At 34.2% G+C, this 20,062-nt stretch overlaps 1 protein-coding gene across 6 annotated transcripts; it reads right to left on the reverse strand.

Moving 5' to 3' along the window:
• Positions 1–552: 552 nt before the first annotated feature.
• On the reverse strand, positions 553–16,965 carry LOC105433444 (cyclin-dependent kinase 4). Of its 6 annotated transcripts, none has more exons than XM_089082371.1 (5): positions 16,540–16,965; positions 3,574–4,256; positions 2,588–2,947; positions 2,041–2,201; positions 553–1,950 (listed from the first exon to the last, which is right to left on the reverse strand). In XM_089082371.1, the coding sequence occupies exons 2-5, from the start codon at positions 4,234–4,236 to the stop codon at positions 1,731–1,733; spliced, it is 1,404 nt and encodes a 467-aa protein (XP_088938497.1). In that variant the 5' UTR covers positions 4,237–4,256; positions 16,540–16,965; the 3' UTR covers positions 553–1,730. The 6 variants fall into 6 exon arrangements, with proteins under 6 accessions (XP_088938497.1, XP_088938496.1, XP_088938499.1 ...); XM_089082370.1 differs by lacking the exon at positions 16,540–16,965 and adding an exon at positions 13,386–13,980; XM_089082373.1 differs by lacking the exon at positions 16,540–16,965 and adding an exon at positions 11,543–11,962 and having other exon boundaries at positions 3,574–4,252.
• Positions 16,966–20,062: the final 3,097 nt, after the last annotated feature.

The following is a 20,062-nucleotide window of genomic DNA, read 5'->3' on the forward strand; positions in this document are numbered from 1 at the left end:
TTCGAGAGTCGCGTAACCACATGATTCTTAAAATTTTGAACAATTAACCCATAATGCGATAATATTAATGTGTTTTATTATTGTGTCTATATTTTTTAGACAAATATATGTATTTACAACTTGCACATATTTAATTTTATTTAAAATTTATATTTTTATAGTTATTATCTATGCTTTATTATTGCTTTATTATCTACAAAAATAACTGTAGAAAAAAAATTTTGCCGTAATGTATATGATATTAGAGTAGTATAAGTATATATATATATATATATATATATATATATATATATTTATAAAACATTTGTATTATAAATAATCATGAATTTAATAATTTATTGTTCAAATATTTATATTGAATATCATAAACTTATATTAATAGTTGATAATATCGATATTCTTCACTTATTATCTCTCGCAACTCTTTTTGATGGTCATGAAAATTTGTTCAGGATCGACCCTCTTTAATAAATCTCATCGGTGTTGCTGGGAATTGTATTAAGTACAAATATTTTCTTATAATTTAAAATGTAGGAAATTTGCTAATGGATGTTTATCAAGGAGATTGGCTTATATTTTCTTGACAGAACATACATGTAAAACTATAAAACTATAAACTATAAAACTATAAAACTTTTATTTCATAGGACAGTCTTCTCTTAATAATGCGCTTATATACTTTTGATGTTTTAATATGATAATGTACCTTAAAGGTATATAAATATTGTCACTTATTGCTTTATACACGTATCGTCAATATTGTACATTATTAAAAATATGTTATTAATAATTGCAATGGCTTATAATATATAAAATATGGCAGTGCGCTTTCTGGTTTTTTCGGACGATTTTTAAATCATTCCTGTGTTTCTAATGGGTCGCAAAGGCCCCAGTCTTAGAGAAATATTTCTAGTTATAGAAAAAATTATAATACATATTATCTTAAACTTAATTAATTTATATAAACTTATTAATTTTGCATTGAACTAAAGTTAAATTAGGTATTTTTACGTTACATATACAATTGTTTTCTAATCTCTAATAGTATCTTTAATAGGATTTGTCGCAACTATATATACCTTACTTAGCCAATGTAAATAACACATTGTGCAAATAACTATTAATTACTATACATATAACTAAATAAACTTAACTTAATAAATTATTAATTAGCTAAGTAATAAGTGCTGTGAAATAAAAGAATGAATTATTAAGAAGTATAATTTTTAACATTATAAAAAGACGACTGACTGAAATATTAAGATATTATATGTAAATAAATAACATATCAAAAATAATAATTGTCTCGTTTTTGCATTGTACATTAAGGTATGCCTAGGATAAATTAACTTAAATATTATAAACTTATTTTTCACAAAAATATTACGTTATATTTAGTGTTAATAACTTAATTTCACAATACCAATTATATAAAACTAACATGAAATATATGTATAATGACTACTATTTAACATAACAAATTTAAATCTAATTTAACGCTAATTTTAATGTTAATGGAATTTATAATGTTGTAACATTTGTACGCAGAAGTGATTCTTAATACTCGTATTAGATACTTAATAATTATTAGTAATTTTACAAGTGTACTGTAATATACAGTACTGTAATACGCTTAAAAGTCATGTACATCTCTATTTCTGAATATAATTACGTCAGTCTGAGTTTGCTGATAATTCAGCAATAAGTCTAGATAACTTACAGAACAGTTATTATACATTTTCCTCGGAAAAATATCGGTGTCTTACGGCTTGAGCTGCAGTTATACGACTATGAGGATCAAACATGAGCATATTCCTTATTAAGTCTAGTCCATGTTCATTGAGATCTGGTATTATTGCACCGAGAGGTTTGGGTTGTCTGTATGGAAAAGCTGTCCAACTGAGTGATACATTCTCTGGCCACGCTTGCTGCGACGGAGTACCTAAAACTCTAAAAGGAGAGATACAATACATAATGAAGAAAAAGCATATTAAATAATATAAATTGTGAAAGAAAGAGAAACGGGAAGTATTAACTTACTGGAAAATCCTGTCCAGTTGATCACCTTCACTGGTACCTGGAAATAACGGTTCCAATTTGCAAAGTTCCGCTAATATACATCCAACAGACCAAACATCAACAGGAGTAGCATAGGAACATCCTAAAAGTACTTCGGGTGCTCGATACCACTGAGTTACAACCTAAATGTACAACAGAGTTTTTTCTTAATATTAAATGATATAGGATATATTAACCATTGTGAACTATAGATATTATACTTCAAAATAAAATAAAATAATTAATAATTTAATACTTACTAATTAGTAATATATTATTAGTTACAGAAATAATTTAAAGCCAAAGAATTAAAAAGCATAAAGCTTTAAACAAACAAATAATAATTAAATAATAATAATGATAACAATGCTTTTTGTTCAATTTTAAATCTCGTTTGAATAAAGTTTATGAGAGATGATACATGATCTCATATATAATTTTTTATGTGAAATATTAATTAAAATATCTAAATTCATCAACGAAAAACGAGTAATTCGTAATATGTTATAAAAAATATTTATATACATACCACGGAAGTTAATCTCATTTCGAAGTCGTATGTTTTGGCCAGACCAAAATCTGCGATCTTGATTCTGCCTTCGCGCGTTACTAAAAGATTCTGCGGCTTCAAGTCCCTGTGTATTATTCTATGGCTATGTAGGAACTCTACGCCACAGAGTATCTCTTTTGACATTTGTCTAACGAGATATGATGGGATTCCCGATCGCGGAAAGCTATTTCGACAATTAGCTATGTATGAAGCGAGATCTCTTTCCACATGTTCGAACACCAACCAGAGAGTGAGACCACGATCCAATCTTTCCGATTGTGCGCCATCACCTGATGGTAAATGAAGATAATCTCCTTGACAGACATCGAGTAATCTGACCTGGATAAAAAGAAGCAAACATAAGTACATGTTTGCATGATATTAAAAATCGAAATCGTAGTTAAGGCTTAATCATTTCAGGCAGCCATATCAGTTTTATGATGTCATAGACGAGAAATGATGTGTAGTAACTTCATTGCTCAAACGGCCATGATAGCTAAGTATGGCTGAAGAACTCATTATTTTCCGATTTATCATGTTTACGTGATAAATCGGATAGATGCCTCAATTTTCTGTACATTTTATAAGTTTTAGAATCATGAAATTATTATGTTTTAAGAGAAAATTAAGAAATAAAGCTATACGTTGCAACGAAATTATTGCATGTTATTTCTCGTCTATGACGTAAATCAATATGGCTGCGGCGAAAGAACCTAGCCTTAAAATATTGTGTGTATGCTGTGTGTCGGTGTATGTATGTATGTATGTATGATGATGGTATGTGGGGGAGGGCGCGTCGATGTGTGTGTGTGTGTGTGTGTGTGTGTGTGTGTGTGTGTGTGTGTGATAAAAATAAATAAAAATATTCTATTTTTCATGGAAGATGCAAAATATTAATGGTCTTTCAACATATTGAGCATAGTTCTTTTATAACAAAGATTATTTTGTAATTAAATAATACTTACAATATGTGGATGTTCATATCGTTCGAGTGATTTCAGAGCAGCAATCTCTCTTAGCGTGGACATAGGCAAACCATCTTCCGTCAAAGGTATCCTGACTTTCTTAAGCGCTACGATTTGACCGCTAGTCTTATCTTTAGCTTTGTACACTGTGCCATAAGCACCATTTCCTATAATAGACAGGTCCTCATATGATGCATGTTCGCGCAGCGTGAAACTTCGCACCGTCGTCTCGCATTCTGGTCTTTTTCCGGAAGGACCAGACAATTCGCTTGGATCGCTGTACTTCATTACAATATATTTCAGCGTGCCAAGTTGCTCTTCTTTCGAAGTGCCCGGGGTCACTTTTGTTGAGACGAGCTCCGGATCCTCTTGGGACGATTCCTTGATCGATTCTGGGGATGTTTCACTAATCAAGCCTGATTGCTTCGATGTTCCTGCTTGTTCTATAACTGAAAGCTGTTTGTCCCCTTCCGGAACAAGCACGACCTCTGCTTGTAAAGATACCTCACTCGTGATCGGTGTTTCGGTACTTTTCACTTCCGTTAGCTCCTTTCCAGACGATTCGTCGGATGAAGTTTCAGATCGCTTTGGCCTCTTCGAAGCAGTTGGCGTCGATAGATCTGGTTCGAGCTCTGTGCTCGAACGTCGTGACCTACCAGCCATCACAACATCTCGACTTCTACCTAAAACAATAACAAATCTTTCCCTTATTGTCGACGAAAATGATAAAATTAAAAAGTAAAAGCTATGTTAATTTCTTTCAAAAAAATAAAAAAATAATTCGGCAATTATATTTCATTTTTTTCTAAAATATTTCCAAAATGTACAAAGAATTTTTAAAAAAATGTTCTGTTAATGTTCCCATTAACATTAGCACGATAGAATAATAAAAATAAATATTTATGTACATTTAAGTTAAAATTGAAGGGTTATTAATGTAAGCGAAGAAAACAGCATAAAAAAATTATATCTTCAATATAGATACAAATATTACATTTTCTTCTTTTAATTTAGTATATTTTTAATATACAACATAGTTCGTCAAAAATAATTTAGGCATAAATTGAGAAGCATAATTCAAGACAGTTCAACAATTTCGCTTCATAGATACTACAAAATGTGGCAAATGATTATAGATGTAAATTTCTTATATCAACAGGATAACACAAATTTTATCATGTATATATTATTGTATGTATACAGAACGTATATATGTTATTATATACATTATTACATATCAAACATATCTATTATTCCATACATATTTCAATATAACAATTAAATTTAATTTGTATTTTAGTTTAAATCATAAATAAACAGCTGATAATAGACAGCAAATTTAGAATAAACGATAATTGAAACCGTAGTCTTAAATCTGAGTTGTGAATTTTTGTTTTTTCGCGAATTGCGTTTGTTTAATCTCCTCACGGATTACGAACTCGGCAGCAGATCTGCATCGAGATCTGCGCAGAGATGCGCAAGAATAGGATGCACGGCACCGGATATCGCAGCGCGTGTTTGTACAGTCGCACTTGTGACACCCGGGTTCACATTGTGAGGCAAATACGCAAGCAGGCGCTTTCTCTCTCTCTCTCTCTCTCTCTCTCTCTCGTTTACTGCGCACGTTTTATTAAAATTTCGAGACGGTACCGCAAGCGGGACGCGATCATGGCGGGCCGTCTGCTACGCGACATCTGCACCGACACCTGCGCTCATATAATAGCCCGCTATGCCGGCCTCATCGTCGGTTTTCCAGAACAACTTTCTTGTGAACCCAAGGGAGGTTCTAAACCTCACACGGGATCTTTGCCCTTTGTCTTTTTCTTCGTTCGGGTCCAGCGTAATAGTAATTGGCTGCGCGAAGAATATGTTGTTTGCATCAGATATAATCACTGGACTATTTATTTCCTTTAAAAATATTAAAAATATTCTTTTACAAATATATAGGTCGGTTACACAGTTGATAAAAATTAACAAGCGATTGCTTTTCATCACGACTATTTTTTGTGATATTTGAATGGACTATTTTTTGTCTATGTTCAGAATAAATCTTTCGGTTGTGAAACTATGTAAATTATTGATTGAATGGTATGTCTCACGTTTGACGTGGATGCATGAATTTTGTAACTTCCGGACGTGGAAAATTGACGACGGATCGAAAGAAAGAGGAAGTCGGAGATATTGGACCGCACAAAGAGATACGAAGTTACGCTTTATATGTGCGATAGGGGAGATCCGTGTGGCATAATTCAAATGATTTAAATAGCCGGATGCCGAAAAAAGGCGCCGGCTTTCATCCAGAGGAAATAATAAACTATACGCTGTTATCAGTTATTCGTAGTTTCTTAGTGGCACATGGCTGGATGCTAGTTGTGGGAAAAATCGACAGGGTACAGATAACACGACATCATTGATTTAATATCACAAAATATGTTCGTTTAGTATTATGAGAAAATCCTAAACTTTCAGTTGACTATATTGGGCATCTTAATAAAATATTTTTGCTGTGTTAATACAGATATCGAGTGACCCACTCGCGGTAGTTTTGGAAAAAACCATTTCGCGCAGACGGATGTACTCTCGCGGCTTTGATTAAATCCCTCTATCAACTTCCTCTTACGATAAGAAATTTTAACTAGAAAAGCCGAACGGAAGGAAGGAAGGAGCGAGTGAACGAACGAATAAACGAACGAGAGAAGAAACTCTACATCACTCGTTTATGAGAAATTTTTTTCGAGATACATTTGACAAACTGGAAAAGGAAAAGCAGAATATATCTGCAAATGCAACTTTCAAAAAACTATTGTGGAAAAATTTCGGATGATAATCGAGACTGTTGAAGTCGAGAAAAACGAAAGGGAAAAAAGGAAAATAGACGCAATTTATAGAACTGGAGAAAAATATGTCTTCGCTCTTGAGGCGACCAGCAACTTTGTATGTACAGAGCGCGTTTCCATGCCGCATTATCTCGAGACCACCTTCCTGGAAGAGGCAGATGTTTCTATGGTTTCGTTGAACACTGAGAAAGAGAACAGTGAAGTCGGCGAAGTACAGTTTAACAATGTTGTTTTCTTTTTTTTTTTTTAACACGAGTTTCGAGAGGATGGAGAGATGTACATGTTTAATTATTTGTTATTTTGTATTTAGTTTTATTAACAAGCGTAAAGATGCGTCAACAATTAATTTTCATTTGTAACGTAATATAAGGAATTTATAAATACCTGTATATTCTATGCATGTTTGAAACACATAGAACAAAAATTATGGAAGTTATTATAAGTTATTATTATTATACTATATCATTATACTGTTCTTTCAATACAGTACATATCAAAATAAATAACTTAGATGATAATTATGTAATTTAGAGAATAATTCTAGCCTTCTTGTAAGTTTCTAAAATAACAAACACACGCAATAATTGATGAATTTTACATTTTATCGCAAAGAATTTCTATTTTATGACATAAAGCCACATTATATTTATCACTGCGATATTTTTCACATAACTTTTGATGTATTATCTGTACCAAAACTTCATTTATGCTACAAAGTACTGGATATTAGTGAAAATCTTCGCAAGCAGTATTCTCTGTACACTTTTAGCGTTTGAAGGGAACAATAGACATATTTTTTCCCCTTTCCAAGAGGTTTTATTGTCTGCAGAATCTTTTCTGTTGTCTGGCCACTGCGAGCCACAGGAGAAGACACGATTCTTCCCACATTGTAGATCCAGGGTTACATAAAAAGGATGAGAAAGTTGACGTAGCAGATAAGCGGTCAGAAACGCTCTGCGGGAAAACTGATAACTCGAGAAGTCTTCGTGCTAGATAAGCAGCCGTACGGAAGAGGATACCCAATGGAGTACAAAAAGAGATTTAACTAAATCTTAACTTAATATCTAAGCCGAAACGTGTGAGTTGACATATTGACTCGGCTTCGAAACGTAAGATCGCGCAATGTTCGTTTTAGAAAAACACGACTTCCGCTAACAAATTAGATAACGTAAGAACTTTCGAACGTCGGAATATCGAATTACTCAATCTTCTTATCGTATTGCTCGCAGGGTACGATCAATGTTCAATATATGCGGACTCAGCTGAATTTCCGTCTATAAATAAATCCGAAGTTGAAAAAGAAGATACAAAAGCAGACAACATTCTGATTTATGTATAACAATGTATCAGGATTATTTTGAAAGTACTAATGATCATCTTTCTCAATATATTTTGAGATGTAAAACATTAGAAAATCGAAAAAAGTATAAAAGCGCAATTAAAAGACAAATAATAAAAGAGGTTGAATGAAAAAATTTATAAAAAAATTTTACAATTTACAATTAGTATTTAATTAACGTTTAATTATTATTTAAAAAATTATATTTTGTTTTTTAAATTTTGCACATTTCTAGGAAAAAAATGTATTATTAATTGATAATTTAAAAAAAACGCCTCAATCAGTCGTTTGATGTTTAGGTTATTAAGTCTCTCTCGGCGATAGGGTCAACGAAATTTTAGGTCACACGAGTCGCCCTGCGGCTTCCATAAAGTTACACGTGTCACGTATTTATGTACGCACTACGTAGTACGTACGTAGCTACGTAGTAAGTGCGTAAATCACGTATCGCCTCAATTGCAACATAATTAAAGCCGCATTTACAGCCCATTGTTTGCAAAGTCAAGCGCCAACGCGCACGTAGATTCGCGATTTAAATGAATGAACGGCTAGACATGAGCGCAAAATATGCTGTGCGCCTTAATTCATGCATAACTGAGTGCGTGCGAAAATCTTAAATTCGAAATTACCTTTAAATTTCAGCAATGCTACACCGATCCGCTTAAAAATTCTCAAATCTTATGTTACAAAGTGATTTTCGATCGAGTTCCCATTAATCATAGAATGCACAAAGGAGGTCAATCACTCTAAATGCAAGTTATCAAATATCTTATCTCAATCCGGAGATCCGCGCTACAATTTCGTGGCGAGAATAAAGATAAAAAAGAAATACGTAAGACTATTTTTCATACACTACAACTTGCTACAATATAAAATTATAATAATTATAATATATGATTTAATTAAATTTGGTAATAAAAAAATGATTACAAATATAAAATAACTACTTTTAAATAAATCTGTGAAATTTAAACTACGAACTTATGCATTTTTGTACATCGAAAATTTTCTTATATTTTTTAAATTAAAAATTGTTCATCACTTTAAGATATAATCATAAGTATATCCTTTTCATAACGAAGAATTGACAAACAAATCGCGTTTATATGAACTAATAGTTGTTAATTGGATGGAAAAATATTTCAGAAAACGAAATTATTTTGTCGATAAACAATGGAATGTTATTTGAACTTGAATGATCGATATTCGATATAAAATAGTCAACAAAGAACATCGTTTTTGTGGGAAACATTTCTCCGCAGAGAAACGCGGTGATGATCTAATTAGGAATTCGAATAATTTACGAGTACCACGTCGGTCCTATTCAATTAAAGATGCTGAAAATACACGAATCTTGAATGACGATATTTTTGGCTCTTGTTTGTCACGCTAGACTACTGAAACGAGCAAACAAGGCGTCGCTACTTTCAGATTATCCGCGGGATTGACACTACTATGTACTCAAGTCTTTCACATAACAAACACTTCCTTAATGTTCTCATTCACTTCTATTTCTAGAACGAAAAGTTGTGCGTGAAAGTACTAGAAGAATATGCAAATTCAGTATCGTATATCGCTTCAATGAACAGCAGAATTCCAAACATAAGCCATTTAAAAACATTTATTTCATAGAGAATAATTTTTTCATAGAGAATAACTATCGTTGAATAATTTTTGCTATTTAAAATTAAATTTCTTCTACAGAAATAATTTTTATGTAAAACAAAAAATTAATGTTTTTTTAACTAAAAAAATTCATTCTATAAAAAAAATCATTTTTTATTTTGTAATTAATTATTAAAAATATTAATACTTAAGTCAATATAAAATTTATATAAAATTTTAATTATTTTTACATATAACAAATATATTTTTGTATACAAAATATTTATCTATTTTGAAACGTTATATACATACATATATATTTATAAATTTTTTATATAAAATTTAAAGTATTACTTTCTCGAAATTCATAACTTTAAAAAATTAGTGACACATTCAAAATAGGCAGAATGTGTTTATTGCAAGATTGTTCATCGAGATTTTTATAATAAAACTTGTTAGGTAATTATTTCACTATAAATGGTTTTGTAATTATTGACTAATGTTTGTAAAGTTCATATAAATATACAGGTTATCTGCAAATGTGCAAGTTTAGTGACGCTTTATCGTGGGAGAATCATCACATTTCTTAGAAGATACAAAACTGCAAGCGTTGCATTTATGTGTTGGAACTGTAGATTTGAATAAGTATGAATGCGATATATGTTTTGCGATTTTCTCGGAATACTATTCAGTATAAATTATATATGAAAATAAAATGTGACTAACAGAATGATCTTCTATTGTTAAATGCGTCGAGTTGATCGAATAACATGTGTTAATAATAAATGTTGAAGAAAATAAACGTGAAGAAAATAAAATATCGAGTTATTTCGATGAAACATGCAATAATCACGTTAATTAACTTCTTTGATAATTTTCAATTTATCGCTTTCTTTCTATTAATTAGTATATTAATTTAATATATTAAATTAAATATAATTAAATATACTAATTAAATTAGTTAAATTGTTTAATTTGTTATCAATTAGTATATTAGTATATTATTAAATTAGTTATTAAAAAATGTATAAAATATTTCGAAATTTTGATCTACGCGATAAAATGCTGCAATCGTTACTCTCTTTGTATCTCTTTGTTAACGATCACGTGGCTATTCTACGCGTTCTCTACGCACACCGTTCGTAAACAAGAGGGACGCACAAGAGGGGTAAGGCAAATCACCCCCGTTGCCGAACTGTCGCTTCTTGTCTTATCTTCACGTACGCTGAAACATTCCACACGTTCGTCCTGCATTTCATAGATATGCTATCCGTAATCCCATTAAACTGCATTTCTCACGATTAATATTACGAAATATTGTGATAAATGAAAATAATCACGTTTTGAGAAATAGGAATTGTTCTTTCAACTTTGAGCGTTTTTACTTGAATGACTCGTCACGTTTTTGAAGTTTTTGATGTTTGGGAATAGTACATAAACCAATACTTGAATGACAAAATACATTCAATACTCCAATTATTCATTCATTCTGGGACAATTAAAAGCAATGAAGCCTAAATATCAAAGTTGAATCTGTCTTAAAACTGCAATATGTATAATTCGAGAAAAAAGTATAACTTCGATGTATATCATAATCTTTATATCATAATAACTTATAGAAGAAAAGAAATATTTCAATAATTTCGAACAACAGAAAGTTTACATTTTCTCTTAATTGTAGGGAACTCGGATTATCCATGCGTTAAAGTCCTCATTACTCAACATAACTTCACGTTCAAAACTACCTATTAGATAAGAAATTTACAAAAGTCCCGGATGTTTTCGATGTCCCGGAATCTCCGTTCATCAACAAGAAAGCCCATTTAAATTGCTCCGTGACTCTCTCACGCGTGATTTTTCATTGGAGCCCCATGGAGAAGCGATTGACGAACATTCGCCACGAATCGTCCCATCCAATCGTTGCGCGGAATTCGGGACCAGCGGCTTCACACGCGAGACACACGGTGGATCCCCCGCGTTGGCCGCCAACGCAAAGAGAAGAAAACTATCGAAACCGGCCGCTCATATTTCACCGCGAGCTCTCCTTTCGAGAGGTAATGGGAGGCCCGGTCTCCTTCTTTCTTTTTCTCTCTTCTCTCTTTCCTATCCTTCTCTCTCTCTCGGGGGTCCAGCGTCTTCAACGTTCCAACGGCAGCAACCCCGAATCCCACATTCCGCACTTACGTACCTACCGATGCTAAGGTGCTGACCTCCCGCGAGAGGAGCGGAACAGCGGGAATCCGCGACGCTACACTTGAAGACGAAGACGAAGAAGAAGAAAAAAAAAGAAGATGATGAAGATGATAATGACGATAGTGATAATAATAATGATGCGCGCACAAGAGACGGAGAAAGAGACGCGAGAACTGGGCAGACAGACAGATAGACGGACGGACGGACGGATAGACGCCGCGCGCGAGACACACCGCACAACACAACCGAAACTATACGCACGGCCCCGGCGCGCGCCGGAAACGGTATTAACGAATGCCCCAGCGTACGTACTCGCTCGTAAGCACTCGCGCGAGACACAACGGGGTTATGAGTCGCACATAGGAGGCGACGACGCGTCACGCACACACCGGCCCGTTCGCCACTCACAACCGCGGCCGACGCGCGGCGAACGAATCGTCAGGCTGTATCCGGCGGCGAGGCGGCATGAAATCCGACACAGGCCGAGCTGTGGGTCAGGCCGTAGAACAACCGAGGCTCGCCACGCCGGGCTCAACGGATCCGATCAGTTGACGGCGGTCCCTCGAGCAAGTTGGCCGGTTCCCGAAGGGATTGTTCGCGGCTGCGTTTTATGCATGCGTTACCGCGGCCTCCTTTTCTGCAGCTGCCGTTCTATTTCACAACTCGGGCCACGATCGGATTACTGGAGAGTAAGCACACCCTCTTACTCCCAAAACAGGGGAGGGGGAATAATTAAAAAAAAAGTCCTTGCACCTAAAGTGGATGCAATTTTAAATCGCGATGCCTCTGTAATAAACTCTAAATTCTTAGTTTTGATTAACAATGTAAACAAAATATTCAGTAGTGCTGTATTTACTGTATTTACTGAATAATTATATACAGATTTATACTCTGGCACTGCTGACATATTAGTACATATTTTTACCAAGTTATTAATGTGTTGGAAAGTAGATGAGATATCAATTCGATTCATATTTATCTTTCAATATCTATTTATTTAAATAGTCGAAAAGCATAGTTTAAATAACAAGCCATCAGGGTCGATGCAACTGAATATTGCAGAATTCTGTACCCTTGAATTACACGAGGAATTGTGTTGACACATGATGCTATTTATAGATACATGCCTTTCGCGAGCAAATACAAGCTTGTGTAATCAATAGATGAAGATGATATTTTCAATCTTTCACGGTGAAAAGATTATAGGCGTCAAAGTTAATTGGCAATTTGTAATTATCATTATGTGTTTCTTATGTCAATAACATCGTAATTTTATAAATCTACATTTATATATATACACGTATAGTAAAACTGGTTGAAGCCTATGCATTGATCCATAATTTATTTGTCTGAACTAATGATAGTTGTTATACACATTACACACACACACACACACACACACACACACACGCGCGCGCGCGCGCGCGCGCGCATATTATGTATATATAAAACATATGTGTAACGTGTGTGTGTAAATTTATATGTAAATATAACAACAAATTATATTATTACAACAAACAATATTATATTTAAACAATAAAAAGAGCTGTCATGCTTTATAATTTATCTTATTATATTATGGAATACTCAAAACACAAAAAAAAATTAGAAATAAAATTTCTTTCACCTTTTTAAAAAAAGTATTTCTCAAAAATTATATTAATATCAATATTAAGCTTCAAATGATGCAAGACAATTTACAATTATTTTTACTTATAATTTAATTTCTCTAGTTAATATTGACCAAGAAAGGAAGGGGGAAATGACAGAGAGAGAGAGAAAACAAACTCGTAATACTGAAGAGCAAACAGCGTCGATATTCGCCCGTAGGTACTTACATATTTATGGCCGTAGTAAGTGATCCCCTAAAGCGGATGGCGCGTCGTTTAAATAGGCTTTACAAGCAGCGGAGAACGTGTAATTTTTCGTCATCTCGCGGAACCCTAGTTTGGGAGGCGCTGGCTGGGAGAGAAAGGGAGGCACGCCGTCGTTCCGAAGACCCAGGGTCTCGGTGAATCGTGTTTCGGAGGGAGACGAGACGCGCGTCGGAGTCGATGTATACGGTGGCTCGTTCGAGTTACTGAATGGTCGCGCACGCGATACGCGGAGTTTATATGAACGGAGCGAAATTATGATTTCCCACTGATATATTCGCGGAAACGCGTGACGCTACGACGTGTAGTACCTGCCTATAGTAGAGGAATGTGATTCACACGATACTCATTCAGTTATTCTGAAGTAGCGTCATTCGGTTAAAGTTTAGAGTAGAGTCGAGGGTGATTCTTGAACGGCATCCAAGTATGGGTGCTGTTGGACGTTTTTCTAGGAAACTAGGCAATTTTACGATTCTGAACACGAAAACTGCAGATTTCAACCATTCTATCGAGTCATTTGTCATATGATATGATATATCTGCTTATTCTGAGGATTATTATTCTTTTTTTTTTTACGAAAATTCTATTATTATAATAATCGAAAAAAATACACATTTTTTTTTAGAATAAAATTAATATTAAAAAGTTCTGTGTAATATATCCTAAATAATTATATATAATGGAAAGTAAAAATTATTAATTAATAATTAATTAATAATTTTACTTTTCATTATAATTAATTAGTATTCTATTATTGTGTTTTAATATACGATAACATATTAAAACACAATAAAAACTAAATTATATAAACTTCAAATAATAAGAAAAACTTTATATAAAAAGATTATTAAGGGTAAAAAATTCTGTCTTGACTAAAGAAATGTCTATATTATATATTTTTGTATTTAAATAAGAGTAGATTTATAACTCTTTTAAATCAGAGATGCCAATATTATCTATGTCATGTTAAATTTCTAATATACTTTTTATTCTGTTTTAATAAAATAAAAAATATAATATATAAAATATAATACATTAATCGGTATACATTTTCTAATATGTAATCTTACATGTAATACAAGAGTGATTCATACAACATTATACATAGATTTATATATAGATATGATTCTGGAAATCACATTTAGTAATTTAATATTCTTGTTCATATAAATTCAGAAAATAGAGTACTTTCCCATTGCTAATATGACATCGATTATCGAATATAGAAAACGATTATTAATGATTTATATACATTTTCGAGATTTATATACATTCATGCGAGATCATGAATACCTCATTATTCCGCGAATGTTGGTAAAGTCCTGCGGAGTACATGCAAATATTAGCATTTAGTCTGAAGATAATCTGGAATGCTTAATGTGAACTTGGACAATGATTGTATGTGATGTACTATTATTATTCTTGAAGTTGTGAGTCGTATAATGAATAATTTACAGTTTGCGAAATAAACTTTGTATTAATCGAAATCACATTATGGACTATATTGTAAAATTATTGGTCGTCTAACAAGTGAAGTTTAGTCTTTACTCCGGCATGGAAGTAATAATGAGCACGAATACTTCACTTCGATATTACTTTTTATCCGTTAAGTGAAGGTTGCATGTTTATTATAATTTTTATATTCCACCGCAACATTAATAGCGCGTTAAACGATCAGAACGATCCGTTCGCCGTAGCCATATAAGACAGGACTTCGGTATCGTCACATCGACAGAGTTGCATGCATTTCCCGGAGAAATTAGGACGTGACATTACACATTTGTTATCCATACTTGACACTATCACCTACGGAGGGAAGCGAAGGAAGTATTTCGACGACCAGCGCGGAATAGTTAAGAGATCCCTCCCTCCCCTCCATTATTCAACATCCGCGTCGTCGTAAAAATCGTGCTCTGTCGCGCCCAATCTCGTCGCGCTTTTGGGAAACGAGAATCCTGTCGAAGGAGAGATCGCTGAGAGGAATCCTATGTATAGAGATTGCACTAAAAAATTTCTTAACTAAGTTTTTCCGGAATATCTCTCGCCGATATATATATATATATATATATAAAATCTCTAATCTCTCTCTCTCTCTCTCTCTATATATATATATATCTCTCTCTAATCTCTCTCTCTCTCTCTCTATATATATATATATATATATATATATATATATAGAGATTAGAGGTTACATAAGATGGAACTGTTGCATCGGGCGATTTAAAGGCGATAATTATATATATATATATATATATAATTTGTGTGTGTGTGTGCGCGCGCGCGCGCGTGTGTGTGTGTACACATCGTACATACATACACATACAAAGCGAGACCGAGGAGTTCAACAGCCGCGTTAGCATGCGGAGGATGCGCGGATGGTTGTGCGCTTTGAAGATGAAGACATGTCGAAGTGATGGTCAGTTACGAGTCCCTTGCTAAATAAAAATTATTTACTAGCAACATCTCTGCGATCTACCATGATGTCAGTGAATGATTTTAAATCAACAGAAAATAAGTATTATAGAATGGGTAGTTTGTGATGTTCGAAAGATAATTCATTGAGTCATGCGACTAGACTTTTATCGATATGACAATATCGACGATTTTGAAATAATAAGATTATTGTTTCGATAATTGTATGCGATTGCCAATATCATACGACTTGAAATTAAATTTTTTAATTCCGCTGCAAAACAAGATCTATGAATGAAACATTATCCACTTGAAAATCGAGATTTCTATAACATCCTAGTCGGCGCCAACACGATAGGGTAGACATCTCGCTAAACCTTTTACCATTCTAATCACCCGTCTTTATCAGTAGCACAAACACATGATAAACCTCTTAATCAAGTCGTTATATTTACAGACACCCAATTCTATCTCGAACTAAAAGCGAGATAATATACGCGGCGCGTATTATCTTCACACCTCCGCGATGCACGTCTGTACGAAACATTTAATCAGTATAAAAATTGTTTTTACCGTTTTCATGTACAGGGATCAGTCTGATGGGTTTTCATATGATTCCAACAAGATATATCGTGTGTGTGAGGTACGCGCGGAACGAGAAAAACAAGTGTAGAAAGAAAGAAGCAAGGTAAACAAAAGAACGTACCAGTGCAGCCTCACTGCATCCCCGGATGCGCTCAGTGGAGTGGCGCCCAGACAATAACGCAGAATCACGTGCTGGGTGTTGGACGCGCTCGCAGGGCGGATAGCTGACGTTCCTGGCGAACTCGACGATCGTCATCACGGCCGTCATCACGGCCCCGGTCGTCGTCGTCGCTGAAGGCGGCGCCAGGTAGCGATGATTCTGTGTTTCACTCTCCTCCCGGCGAGGCCCTGGTCGGCCTTTTTCGTGGCCTCCTCTCTCTCTTTCTCTCTCTCTCTCTCTCTCTCTCTCTCTCTCTCTCTCTCTCTCTCTCTCTCTCTCTTTCTTTCACGCGCGGCGACGAGCGTGATGCGCGTTCCGAGACATGAATGGAATGCTTCCTCCGGCGGGCGATGCACGCGAGAAACGACTACGGGTCTGCAATGGAATGGGCCAAGAGGCTCCAGCACAGGGCTGGCCCAGGAGTGGGTCCGACGCTCGCTGGGCCCTTTACAGGGCTTGACATCAGGGCTGTATCTTCAGCGTTAAGTTGCACGTTCAATCGTGCAGGTGAACGTATCGCTAAGTGTCGAAAGGTAAAACTTTTCTATTTATTGCTGAATAAAATAATAAAATAATGACAAATAAAGATATAAAGAGAATAACATCACCGTTTTAAAACTTAATAATTGGTGTATCTGTAATGTAATCTGTACAATTGATAGAGAGCTTTTCTTACTTTGAATCGTATTTTAATCCAATTTACACCTTTTTTTCTTATCATGAAAAAGGAATTGTTTTATTAGCGAATGAGTTAATGCTAAACATTTCATTATTAAATCACAAATTATTCAATCTTTCAAAATTATTACATTTTTATAAAATTATTTCTTTGTTAAGGAAGAAATTCATAAAAAGCATTATTCTTACAATTTGTTCCAAAACATCAGGCGTCCTTATCGCTGACAATGTAAAATGCCAAACATGTTGGTAGATTAGAGAAAATCGTTAATTTCCGAAATTTATAACTAAAGCTTTCTTCTCTCTCAGTTTGGAATTTTGGAGTATCCTGCTCGTTTTCCTTTTATACTATAAAATATGCATTTTACGATATGGTCATGAGAAAGAATCGATAGATACGTTATTTAATTGAATAACTTGTATGTCTTGTTAGCTTCACTTGTGTTCGAATTTCCGGCGTAAGAAAATATGTCGTTGCACTGTCAATACAGTGTGATTGAAATTTGTAGTTGTAAGGGCAATGCATTCCGCGTCGAAGGTATAGAATTAAAGAATCCGATATGCGTCGCGTTATTGATTGACCTAAATGTACATTTGACTTCTGATCGATAGTCTCATTTAAATAGTCTTCCTTTTCTTTTTTCCGTTTAAGTGAAACTAATAACATTTTACTTTTTATTATAAGAACATTTAAATGCATTCTTGCAAAATTTTATATATTTTCTAAAAACATATCGAGTATCGTAATTATATATTTTTTTAAAATTAATTAAAGTTTTAATTTTATCAATTATTAATATATTAATATTAATAATTCATTATTAAAATATAAATTATGATTATGATATTTTTTTTTAAATAAAATCTTTATCTTTAATATTCATGTTTTTACAAATATAAAGATACGTGATGTAAGCCTAACTTGAGTTCTTTGGCCTGAAGTTAAAAATATACTCCATAGATAATAAAAGAAAAGTGTTCTGTTTTTTTTTTCTATGAATGACTAACGCTACATGATTAGAAGATTTTTCACGCTCGTCACCGATTATTCGAGCAGTTTGCACGGAATTATCCCGCGTGACGAACCAGTGATGCATCTAACGCCACCCGTTTCTATAAGTGCAGTAACGCAGTGACGCATACTGCAGCCAGATGATGTATGAATCAATGACCATTAATGCCTCCCCCTCTCTCTCCTCCGAATGAGCTTCTGTGCTTTATGTTGTTCCGGAAGCTACGAATTCGGAAAGGATCGGTTCGGAAATCCGTTGAAATTCAAATTGAGAGCACGTCATAGGGAAATTATTCTTGTTATTTACTTTTACGAATTATTTTATTTATCAACAATCATTCCTCTTATTTTTCTTATTCTTCTTATCAGTCCATGAAATGCACCGTATTCACGATTAAATAATTAATTTTGCAATCAATGTCTGTTTTTTTGTTGCGTGATCCTTTCAATTTTATCGTAATTAAAGACTACGGCGGAAGCGTTATTACTTATTATTGAGAGACTCGTGTAGGATAATTAAGGCAAGAAGAAGAATTAAATAACGAGTTCTTTAATCTACGTAGCAATGGTGCTACGCGCGACACATTCTACAGAGAAAATACCTGACTCTAGGAATAGAAAGGGATTGAGTTCCATTATGCGCTGTATAATGAGGACCTGGTGCACCGACAAAGTGACTATTTTTTTGCTGCAATGACAAACGCGTGCTGGTTTCTCATTAAATTATTCAAGCTACTTACAATTAGAAGGAGAACGCACATTTTACTTGTAAATCATTTCTGGGAAAACACGCAGTGGGAATGTGGCTCTATACTATGTACTCTTCGTTTTTGAATGGAGCTAATTTTCAATTTAATCTTCAGTCCTATCGTTTTAATATATTCGACAGTCTTGATGATTTCGTTGAAAATCGCGAAGGGATTACAATTATTGTACTTGCATACCAGCGGAAAATTGTGTCTAAATCAATTCTCGATCGGCGTTGAACATGTTTGAAATATTTTATTTACTGCAGTTAAATAATTGAACAAACAGACTAAATGTAAAAATATATGAGGATACTTTTAAAGAAAAATAACCAGGAAGAGTTGTCTTGATGTTGCACTAAGAAACACCTGGAAGGTCTACACCTGGTTGCTCATAGAGCTTCTTTCATCGCATTTCGACGTGATATTTCGAATGGAACAGAGAAAGCACAATGAACCGACCGTATGTAACCTGGGAACTATACGTAACATGTCGATATGCACTTCAACTTTTTATCGATGCGTTGAAATATCGCGCTAGTACTTCTGTTGCGTCGCGATTAAACTAGCGGACTATTCATGCAACTAAAAACAACTAGAACACGATACTATCACATCATGCTAAAAAATATAAAAACTCAATCGAGATTGTCTACGGTTTGATATCTCGATTTGAAAGATGATAGAGAACTAGTCGATATATAGAATATCGTTTAGTTTAAAGCATAATGAGAAAAAAATATGTTCGTATTTTAGCGTAGCAGTAAAGAAAATAGAAAATTTATTTCTAATGCGAAATGAGAAGCCGTCCCAAATCACTCGCCCGCACTCATTTTTGACGTGACCTTGCGCCTATCTCGCCTGTGTACACCAATTTGACACGAGGCCGAGCATACTCGTTGGCACTGCCGACGTTTTCCTATGCAACGTTCGCGAATAGGACACGCTTCGTGGGTTCCTTTATTTTCGTTCCAGTGCGGACCGAACAATGGGGGATCTAAATTGGGCAAAAACCAGTCCGGCGTCTAGTTTGGTGAGGTCGCAGGCA

Source organism: Pogonomyrmex barbatus, unplaced genomic scaffold (assembly GCF_055798465.1).
Source record: "Pogonomyrmex barbatus isolate J1 unplaced genomic scaffold, ASM5579846v1 scaffold6, whole genome shotgun sequence".
Lineage (NCBI taxonomy): Eukaryota > Metazoa > Arthropoda > Insecta > Hymenoptera > Formicidae > Pogonomyrmex > Pogonomyrmex barbatus.

Bases quoted from the DNA above. Each gene is read 5' to 3' on its own strand.
- LOC105433444 (XM_089082369.1), bottom strand. From the start codon at position 11,177: ATGGGCTTTCTTGTTGATGAACGGAGATTCCGGGACATCGAAAACATC. The intron at 2,948-3,573 runs GTAAGTATTATT...CTTTTTATCCAG, and splicing joins GATATGAACATCCACATATT to GTCAGATTACTCGATGTCTG. The intron at 2,202-2,587 runs GTATGTATATAA...TTGTACATTTAG, and splicing joins AAATGAGATTAACTTCCGTG to GTTGTAACTCAGTGGTATCG.